This window comes from Gekko japonicus, unplaced genomic scaffold, assembly GCF_001447785.1.
Source record: "Gekko japonicus isolate JY-2015 unplaced genomic scaffold, Gekko_japonicus_V1.1 scaffold314, whole genome shotgun sequence".
NCBI lineage: Eukaryota > Metazoa > Chordata > Lepidosauria > Squamata > Gekkonidae > Gekko > Gekko japonicus.
This window is the reverse complement of record NW_015170284.1, coordinates 925,139-936,514: the sequence shown is the minus strand read 5'-3', so window position 1 is coordinate 936,514 and position 11,376 is coordinate 925,139. Positions and strand designations below refer to the sequence as shown.

At 44.2% G+C, this 11,376-nt stretch overlaps 1 protein-coding gene across 1 annotated transcript in view; it reads right to left on the bottom strand.

Annotated features, from left to right (window-relative positions):
- The window catches only part of CACNA2D2 (calcium channel, voltage-dependent, alpha 2/delta subunit 2), an 871,471-nt gene that overhangs the window by 112,487 nt on the left and 747,608 nt on the right, over window positions 1-11,376 (bottom strand). The window contains exons 11-12 of the mRNA XM_015417855.1: window positions 3,229-3,387; window positions 431-538 (exon numbers count right to left, since the gene is read on the bottom strand). Of these exons, the coding sequence (XP_015273341.1) occupies window positions 431-538; window positions 3,229-3,387 (267 nt within the window). The remainder of the gene's footprint in view (window positions 1-430; window positions 539-3,228; window positions 3,388-11,376) is intronic.

Below are 11,376 nucleotides of genomic sequence, written 5' to 3'. Positions count from 1 at the left end.
CAGCTTATACTGAAGTTCCTCCCTTTAGAATTTATCTGGACAATGCTGTTGTTTTAATGCACATCCTGAAGCATGAAGAATGTTCTGCCATAAGGTAGAAAGTTCTTTCTCTGTGACACATCACAGTGGTAAGCACCAGAGGACAGGCATCTAGTTACACAGTCAGCTCTTTTACAGGATATTCTGGCATGAAAGTGGTTAGAAGAAGCATAAATATATCAATATGTTGTCGAAGGCTTTCACAGCCGGAGTTCATTAGTTGCTGTAGCTGCGAAACGTCAGGTTCTACAATGCCAAGACCACGGCCACACAACCCGGAAAATCTACAGCGACTAATAAATGTATCAGCTTTTCAAATGGGTGACCCTATCTGGTGACCCTAGAAGGGAAGCAACAAGACAGCTGTTACCATTTTGGGGTGCACTCTCACCGTTTTGTTGGGCCAGTTATACTTCTCAAACACATCCTGCACTCGGTCTTCTCCTCCATCAGTGAACATCATGATCATCTTATTGCAGTTGGCTCTTGTGATGTTGGACTGCAAATAAGAGGCAGATATTTCAATGTGTGCAGTACTCAGAGACAAGGTGCTACACTAAAAGAAATTGTAGGAATAGGATGGTGAATGTTTCTGTGCATTTAATACTTCTTAGCTGAAAAAAATGCACTTACAACCACCACCGGAATTGAGATTGTATTGTACATACTAGCTAGTTAGACAGTGTGTGTATGGGTATCAAAATAGGCAGCTGTACTATTGTCCTTTCTAGACTAGAATCAGGTTTATCTGAGACTGTTTTGGACAGTTACTTCCTCTATGTAAGGGGAAAACTACCAGAAAAAATCTGACAGGCATGTGCCTATTAGTCAACATCATGTACTGAAGGGCAGGAAGTCATGACCAGTTATCTGATTACCTAGACCCAGATTTTTTTTTACATTGTCTCTCCAGGGAACCTGCCTGATGCAGCTTCCAAAGAAGAAGAGAGAAATAAATAAATGAAAAATTATTAATTAAAACCCAGCATTAAAAACCCAGCTACAGCACACAAACACATACCTCCAAGAAGCTTAAAATAACAGTTTCCAGACTAAAAACCACATTAAAATGGACTTAAAACATCAACCCCTTAATTAAAAGCATGGGTAAACAGAAATATTTTGGCCTGCTACCTAAATGAGAGCAAGATAGGTGCCAGGCAAGCCTCAAGTAAGTGTGTGATATGATAGATACGTGTTTTCCTATGCAGAAGCAATACCTAGGTACCAAAATCACCATAAAGTCAAGCAACATTCAAGACATTTAGATATGTTAGGGCCAATGAAGGGAATGTTAGGTTTCAGATCTGAACAAACACAATTGTAGAGGGTTTTTTTTTTAAAAAAACACCACACCAAACCGTGTTTGTGTGCTTAAGAATAGGCTGTAGTTTCTCCCATCCCCCTCTTCATACCACGAAACTGGCAGTGAGAAATCTGTTTTCTTTAGCTGCTTCTCCAGGGGTGAAGGTGGTACAGATGAACAGAGAGAAGGAGGGACTGTCTGGACGGAAATTATGTTGTGGCTATTACCGCTCAGCGATTAATAGGGCTATTCATCTTTATTTTGCCCAACGTCACTGTAGCCCGTCTGATCCGAGCCCTCTGAGATGGGCCCTGCTAACTCACTAATGAAATGGAAGAGGCAGCTGCTCCCATTAAAGCCTAAGAATCAGCCACTGAAGATTCTCATTTTTCTGGGGAGATGTAAACCGCACCACAGCCCCAGGACAGCCCTTTTCTCAAGGCACAGGCATCCTAATGATGCTGACAGTGTGGATATGGTAATCGCCCCATTTGCCTCTGCAACTACTATGCCACCCAGAGAAATTTATTTATTTTATGTGCTGGAAGTGAAGGCACTTTCAGAGTGGTGGTGGTGGTGGTAGTGGTGGTGGTGGCAGCATTTCAAACTATTACAGCATCTCTGCTAGCATGAGATGTTGAGCTCAGTTTGCAAAGGTTTCTGAGTCAGACATGTTGGCACCTGCAGGTGGGAAGATATTTGGGGGCTTCAGTTGTCATTAACATTCTGGGGCATAAAGTCTTTTTCTCAGGTACTCATGTCAGAACAGATTATTGTTCTGGGCTAATGGATGACAGGCCGGAGGGGGTAGGGTAGGGTGGGTGAAAAGAAAGGGTCAGTATCTCTGAACTGTATTGGTGGTTCCAATGTGTAGCAACTTCAGTAGAAATGGAGCCATGGTTTGGCAGATACTTGGATCTGGGATGGGGTCAACCCGAAGACGTGGGGGTTTTTTTGGCAGCGGAAACTGACAGCAAAGACTGAAAGTCTCCAAGGTGGTGAAGAGAAAAGCTGCAACTGAGAGACTGAAAGAATGAATCTGCCCAGGGAGACAAAGCAAAGTGAGAAGATTGTGGCTGGCACCACACATGTCTCTACGTGGACAAAACAGATCCTGCTCAGTGAAATAACTCTCTGTGGCTACTTTAGGGTCAATAAAGACCAGTTAAGGAAAATACCACCGGGAGATATTGTGTAGGCTGAAATCCAGCACCTATAGAACTGACAAAAAACGTGCCAAGACCACGGCCATACAGCCCAGAAAATCTACAACAACTAATAAAAAAAATTCCACTAAACTGACAGGGAATGGAAGAACTTAGATTCATACTTAACTGCATCTTTGTTTGTACTAATGTGTCAGAGAAATGAAGATGATGGCTTCAGTTCACGCAGCATTTCACCAAATATGACATGAAACTGCCTTATAAATTGCCATACTATTCATCTATCTAGGTCAGTATTGTCTACTCTGCTCGGCAGCAGCAATCTGGAGTTTCAAGCAGAGGCCATTTGTTTCACATACTGCATTACCTGATGTTGCCAAGTATTAATGGGGGCGTCTTCATGCAGAGCATCTACCTGGAACCATTTTCATACACAGCATATGCTATATCACTGAGCCATGGTGCTTCCCCAATGATGTAATCCTAAGGACTACTTCCCATTATGTTTTTCCTACTTAACATTTGAAAACGTGTGTGGGGAAACATTTGGAAAATCAGTGTTCTTGGAATGAAACATGCCTCATGCAAAGCTTCTCTGCTGTTTGCATGTTTCACACTCACATCCAACCATTCCCCCACTTTCTTACAAGCATCTTGTTTGAATTCTAAATTTCCTTTTCTGACAGGCCCCTCCCGCCACTTAAACCTTTTGCTTACGTTCTGCAGCTGCTCAAAGGCATACTCAAAGCCTGCTTTGTAATCCGTAGTTCCTTGGGCCACCATTATCTCCACATCTTCTTTGAAGACCTTTTTGTTGCGGATATTTGCTTGGACTAAGTGCTTGAAGCATGATACAGGTTGTGCATTTTGGTTAAACTGGAAAGCAAAAGACAGAGAGTTGCAATGTATTAGAAGGGGGAGAGACAATATAAAAACCACAAATGGCATCCACTACCCCCAGACTTGCGTGTACAGTGAATAATGTATCCATAAATATTGAGGGGGGGGGTAAGTAATATGAAGGGTATCATTATCACTACATCTAACAGTAAACTGGCTGTGGATGATAAAAACTCCTGTGTGGATAATAAAAGCCCAAGAAGTTGGCCTCCTAAATGCAAGACTGGAGCCTTTACTGCCTCAGAGGACTTCCCAGGTATGCAGAAAATGTGACTTTCAATATTAACCAAAACAAAAGAAAATCTCCTCAAAATGGCTTAGTGAGGGCTGAATATACTCCAGAAGAAATGGAACATTGATGACAGCAAAGTGTAAAAGAGGAGAGGAAAAATCAACCTATTCAAACCCCTGAGAGCTAAGAAAATCATGGAAAAAAGATTTTGGAGGGATTTAAAAATTCTCCCTCTTCCGTGATTCCTTGAAGGTATCCAGTTTCTCACTAAATCTAATAGTAAGATGGCGGACATGTTCCATGTGCCAATCACAAAAGCAGCAAAATCAGGCCACTCAGAGACAAGATGGGGAACTTTACATACTTGGGGCCTCCCCAGCTATGCAGACTCTATTAATTAACCAAAAAGAAAAAGACATCCCTCCCCCCTCAAAAGACCCAGCCTGTTGGCGACTGAATAAATTCCAGGAGTATAGAATGTTGACAGCATCTGAGAGTCAGAAAAGAGCACATACATTCTAGCACAGAGGTGTCGAACTCACTTGCTACGAGGGCCGGATCTGACATAAATGTCACTTGGCCTGGCCATGTGTGTCATAAAACGTAATGCCAGGTACTGGAGATATAAACTGTATAAAGGACAGCAGCCGGTAAGCTCTGAGTAGTTGTATCCTCACTGCAAGACCCCGTGGGCTGGGGGGGGGGTGCAGAGGAAAACCCATATGGGCAGATTGGAGAGCCAGCGGTGCAGCACAGGGCATACACACTCACACTGTTTGACTGCTGCAGATGAGGTTGCCACTGTACAAATGACACAATCAGAGTGACTCTGCCCACTCAGCCCCCCCCCGGCAGTCTCCTGTTCCCTCCCTTGCACTAGTTGCTTGCAGGCCGCACAAGAGCCCTAGATGGGCTGCTTCTGGCCCCCATGCCTTAGGTTTGACACCCCTCTTCTAGCATATATACCACACCTTTCCAGTTGACAATGTTGCTGTCCTTATTTTAAGCAAAAGCCAGCTTGTGAGGTGGGAGAAAGGGATCGGGTAGGTTGGGATGTGTGTGAGAGTGGTGTGCGGTTACAGACTCTGACTAGAATCTGAAAGGCCTAGCTTCGAACCCCTACTCTGCCATGCAAGCTTGCTGAGTTACCTTGGGCCTGTCAAACTCTCTTCTCCTAACCTATCTGTTGTGAGGATAAAATGGAGAAAGGGGGAATGTTGTAAGGCACTATGTGTCCCTAATAGGGGTACCTAGTCTCCTGCTATTGCTGGAGACCTCCAGCCCCCGCCTCTGCTGAAGCAGTGGAAGAAATTGTGGATGAAAGAGTTACAGTTTTGTAACCAGAAGTGATCGCATACATCACTGCAGCAAAAAAAAAAAAAAACCAAACCCCTCCAACTCTGAGGGTTTCCCATAGTGTTCTGGGGGATTGCTGGAGCATCACAGAGATGTATCACATCACTTCTGGTTACACCACCAGAAGTGACAAGGCAGCCTTACACGGCACCTTGCCCCAAACTCCAAAGCTCCCAGGGGTTGCCAGCTGAGAGTTGCCACCCTAGTTGCCAATGAGGAGAAAAGTGAGGTATAAGCAAATATGGTGATAAGGACATAGACTGTGCTCCTCAAAACCCCATACTTGATAGGGGAGTGATAGTCTTCCTCAGATGATGCCTTGATAACATGCAGAGGCCCCCAGTTCTTGGGGAGGGACTAGTCAGCACTCATGCTTCTCCAAGAACCGCCAGCTTTTTTTTTTTTTGTCTCGCTGAGCATATTAACGCTATGGATCTAAAGTTATTCTCTTTCCTAGGGACCCTGGAAACTATTGTTAGTTCTGCGGGGTGGGCGGGGGAGGAGTTTAGGATCTCTAATGGACTTCTCTCAGTACTCCTCCAAGCTCCAGTTCACAGGATTCTTTGGAGGGAAGCCATGACAATTACAGTGGTAAAATGAAATTCATAGCATAGTTAAGCCCACTATGGGCTATCTAAAGGGGACCATGATAAAGGCTTGTAGTAGCGTTCAGCCTGGCATGGACATGAGTTGGTGTGAAAGAAGGAACTCAAGGCCCGGAGAAGGTGTTTGTGGCCCTCCTACCCCTGCTCCCTGCAAATTTATCCTTCATAGTTCATTGTCCCAAATGTACAAGGAAAGAAGGGGAAACAAAAACATGTGGATAAAAACCATGAGGAGGATTGATGGCTGAAGTAAATAAGTTCTTTACTGAAGGTCGGGGCCTTCTTATTGACAAGGCTGAATTCTGCTCCCAGTTCTGCAGGGGTATAGACTGCAGAGGAGTTCATTGACTTTAATGGAATGATGCGATCTTTTCCCTCAGTGTGTGACTGCGAACGGAATGAATTTGTTGAGAGAGAAAGCTGTGATTACCTGAACACCTCTAGGCATGTTTTCTGCAGGACATTCCAGTGCCTTATCACAAGGTCACAGGCCCAGTAAAGCGAATGCCCTGTGCTGAGCTCCTGTAAGGAGAAGGCTGACTTTTTATTCTGAGAGTTTGGTCAGGCGGGTGAAGCGAGACAGCACTCGCTTTTGCTTATGGCTTAGTTTGCTGGAAATACGGAACATTCATTTAGGAGGCAGTGATCCAGCAAAAGTAACGAGGCTAGACTCGTTAATTAGCACAGGCATGTTCCTTGCCAGACAGCAGGCACATGATGCGGAGAATGATGGAACTCTTCATTTTGTTCCTACTATGCCTTTCTTGAGGCGCAGAGAGAAAGAGGGTTGCAAAACTTTTATCAATGAGGAAGAGGAATGAAGTCATTTAAGCAATGACTTAAATTATACAGCCTTTGAACAGATTTTCAGTGCTAGAGATCAGCTCACAAACAGTAAATAATAACAAAGATTATACCTTGATGTTTATGACCACTGCTTTCCCAGACTCTAACTGCTGATAACCACAACCAACCACATTCATTTGGGACTAGGTTTGAGAATTTCCAAGGCAAAGGCTAAGTAAGCTTGAGCCCTGCCTTCTTGCACTGTGGAAAATAAACCGTTAATGCCAGAGGGGCCAACATCAGGGATAAGAACACCTTGAACTCCACCTTGGTAGTCTGCACTGAAAAAAAGTTAAGGCAACTCACCAGGCTAGCTACCAGTCCATTGCTTCTGGGGTCACTTGCTGTGGTTAAGACTGCTAACTCCTAGCATGGACAGAGACGTTTTAACCCATGGAAATAGCTTCTTGGCTGTGCCCGCCAATGCCTGTGCAAGATCAATCCAAACTTGCATTCAGCTGGTGGTGGGTGGTATTAGTTGTTCAAGATGGCCAAAAGGAGCCCCAGATCATAGCAGCTATTCATTCAATCTGCCATTCACACATGTAGCTTTACTTTGTACTACATCACAAAGTCTATCTTTCCTTTCTGTCCCACTGGTAAGACCTTTAGTGCACAATGCCAAATGATTCATTGCCTCTTCTCATTTGTCAGATATGGAATATAGATTCCTTATATAATACTGGCTGCTGGTTTATTATGCTCAATGAGACACTTTGTTAAATGATTACATTTCTGCATCTACGTCCACAGGACCAAGAAACAACTATTTTGCAATTGCAACCGTTCTGAAACTTTCTGTGTATTGAGCAACTTTTGCTTCAGATTTCCTAAACTCTGTTCAGAGACAGAATGCTTGTAAGTGCATGTGCGCGCGGACAGCAGAAGTCTAGGCTGAAGATAAAGGCTGCCCCACAGCTCTGAAACAAACTGTCCCGTGCCATCCTGATACACACGATCAGTGTTCCCTCTAAGCTGAGTTAGTGTGAGCTAGCTCACCATTTTTTAGCATCCAGCTCACAGATTTTTGTCTTAGCTCAGGAAAGATGGCTCCAGAGCAAACTAATTTATGCAGTTGCCAAATTGCTCGCTCACAACATTAATACCAGTAGCTCACAAAGTAGAATTTCTGCTCACAAGACTCCACAACTTAGAGGGAACATTGCACACGATACCCACTTGAACCTCTCCATGCCGTTAGCCTTTTCCTTCACACACACACACCAAATGGTGTTGTGAGAGAAAGGGTAGTGGCCCTGAAACAGCGGACAAGGAGCCCGGGGTCAATAAGCCTGGCAGAGACTGACAAAGATGCCAGTCAGACCTGGGTGCACCTGCATTTTGGAGAGTGAGGGGGAAGGGCAAAAGAGATGAAAAAGGCACAGAAAGGCAAGAGATGCTGTGATATCATCAGCCCTACAAAAGAAGGGGATAAAGATGGACCAGGCAGAGTACTGCTCTCCATCACCAACAGCACTCTCCTGGCTCAGCAGCCTGTTCAGACAGTCCTTGCACGCAACTAGGTTTGGCAGACCTAACGGTGGGGTGAGTGTGAAGCATGAATGAGCTTCGTGTACATGTATGTTTTCAATAAAGCTTTATTTGATTGAAAGGGGTGTTTGTATTTATGCTTTGTTATGGCCAATGGCTAATACAATAAACTTGATGATGATGATTGAAAGGGTTCTTGCCTGGGACTCTCCACTGCTGGATACAAGCCCTGGAGGCCCAGAGGCCTGCTCTACAGTCTGCTCAGTCCTGAGGTATGAGGTCAAGGGGCTACTGGTGCAGTTTTGTACCTGGCACATTCAGGCCATGGGTTTCCCCCTTTCAGTCCCTCCACTGGCTTTCTAGCTTCTCATAGTGTTTAATGCCCTTTATACCTTTGCCTTGTACCTCTTCATCCTCATAGCTTGGTAAACTGTTGTTTATGAATCTCCATCCCCACCATTCTCAAGTGCCAAAAGTTCTCTTGCTCTCAAGAGGAAAAGTACTGAAGAGAAGACAGCACTTTGAAAATTACTCCTGCATAGTGCAATTTATTGTAGCCAAGGTGTTAGTCCTCTTCTAGAGTTCTGACTCCTTTAAAAAAACAACAGGCCAGTATGTTTTTAGCAACTCAATAATTATGAATGAACTGATTTAGAAAGGATAAAAACTGAAACTGATGAAACCCAGTTCTCTGAACAGGCTGGCCTTTTTGTCATTTGGCTCCTTTCTTTTTCATCTGCACATTGTCCAGTACTGCTTTTTACCCGGCTGTCAAAAACCCAGCATGCTTCTGGTGCAAGGTAAACCAATCAATAACCATCATAATAGTAATGCAGTAAATGCTCATCATGGGACTTTCTTGAGCAGGCAGAGGTGAAGCTAGAAGCTACTTTCTTTCCTCTTCCCTGTAGCTGTCACCGGTTTTGCAAAATGATCTTAAAAAGAAGTGAAAGACCCTTGTTTCAGGCATATAACTAGATGCCTAACTAGCCAAATAGCATTGCCAGGGTAATGAGAACATTGCTCAGTAACTGGTTTGCAAAAAGCACAGCAGCCATTTGGAGATCAGAAGTCTTCTCATAAAAATACAAACATGAACACGTAAATATATATGCATTTGAAAGGTGGGTTTAGGCAGGCACTTAGTCAGTAACTAAGAATGGTCAGATTCTGTCTGATGGTTGGGGAAGGATAAGACAGAGTGATACGTCTGATCACTGGATAGTGTAGAAGAATTTATTCTTGCCCCTGAAACTGTTCTTGCCCCTTGTAGTAGCCACCTTGAGTCACAGGGAAACGCAGGATAGAAATGTTGTAATAAATAAATAAACTAAATTAACAGTAAAAGTTCCAGAACTAGTTACTTCTTTTCTTTACTTGACATTCCCGGCCCTTTAGTCTTGCTGCCCTCTTCACTGATGCATGCAGGCCTTGTGTTCCTTCGATCTGTCCCCCAGAGGATTAGGATTTTATTTTGGAATCATTTGAGTAGCTGATGTGATACTGTTTGACAGCTGATGTGCCATTTCTGCTGAGCAGAATCCTAGGGAAGCCTGAACTTTGCATTGGCATTCTCTGTAATATTAGCTGGGGAAGGAAACAACCCATGGGAAGGAGAAGCAGTTCATTGTGGGGTGGAAGCTGGGAATGTGAATAGATAAATAAGGAGCTGTATCAACAGATGTTGCTTTCTGCTGATCCATCCAGTCAGACTTTCTGTAAAAAGGTAAAGGTTCCCTTGCTCGAAAGCTAGTCGAGTCCGACTTTAGGGTTGCGGTCCTCATCTCCGTTTCAAAGCCGAAGAGCCAGCGCTGTCTGAAGACATTTCCGTGGTCATGTGGCCGGCATGACTAAATACCAAGGCGCACAGAACGCTGTTACCTTCCCACTGAAGTGGTACCTATTTATCTACTTGCAATTTCTTGCTTTCGAACTGCTAGGTTGGCAGGAGCTGGAACTAGAGACAGGAGCTCACTCCATTATGCGGCACACTCGGGTCTCGAACTGCTGAACTACCGACCTTCCACAGCCTGCAGTTCAGCATCTTAACCACTTGAGCCACCGCAGCTCCCCGTTTCTTTCTGTGGGCCTACCCAATTCTCTTCAGAACAACAGGGCATAAAAACAGCATTCTGGCCTCAGAAGGGACGTTGCCTGACAAATGAAGCAACCCACAAAAACAAACACTTTTGCTAGGGATGTTGTTAGCTGTTTGGATGCTTTGTGCAGATACCATTACCGGTGTCCCTCTCCTCCAAGGTTCTGCAAATGCAGGCTGCAGTGAGACATGTATAATTCTGAGCCCATTTTTTTCAGAAGTTCAATCTTCTCTCCAGGAGAAACCAGTTTGCAGAAGCCAGCTGTGCATAACACTGATTGACTGACACCTGTGATATCACAAATCCCACTTTCCCAATCTCCCTGAAGCAAGTTTTTAACTTTAAAAAGATATGATTTCTTTAAAAGTCACACACCAAATGAGCATTTAATTGAATAAACATAGAAGCAGTCTTTTATTGTTGAAAAACAAGGCAGACAGCCCACAGAACATGGGGGAGGGGCAGAACTGGATACTAATTCATTGTTTAAATTATTAGTAATACAAAGATTATCACAAGTACAACATTGGGGAAAGCTGGGATCTCCTTGTTGGAGGAAGTCATGTTGGCTCTTTTAGGTACGGTAGATAACAGTGCTCAGTTAACCGGCCAGAAAGCCACCATTTTCTGTTCTTAACGGAGAGCAGGCAGTCATGGGGGCTGCCAGCTTGTGGGCAGCACCCATAGTGGAATGGCTTGCTCCCTGTCCCCAGGCACCAATCAGGTGTGTGGTAGGCAGGAATTTAAAGGTCCAGAACATGTACATGGCATATTTTGGTCATGGGCACCACTAGCACTTCCACCTGGCAAATGGTACCCATGAACAGGAGCCCACCAGGACCAGCTGACTGCTCCTTTCCTACTTGCTCCCAGGATGGGGAGAAGAAGGCAGTCGATCCCCACTGATTCTCCTCTCCTTTCTTCTCTACACACAATTTCTGTTCTCATCCTCATGATCCATGATACACATCCCTCTCCTTTCTTTTCTCCCTCCTCATTTTCCCTGTCCTAATCTGCCTTCCTTCATCACATTTCTCTTTTTTCTGTTCTGCTCTGTGACACTTCCACATGATTCCTCTGCCCTGCTACAGTTCATTATTCTTTTTCATAAATCTGACACCAAAAATCACAACATTCAAAACCAGTGGGAGAACATTTTAATCTTCTAGGACTTCCCATTGCTGACCAAAGAGTGGCAAGAGTGGCAAACAAAGAAAGTTTCAAGGGGAGATTGCAATGTGCAATTGATGAACTTGAGTTCATTCACAAACTCTGAACAATGTACCCTCCCCAGGGATGAATAGAGACACAGGATTCTTATCTCACTACAGTTGCC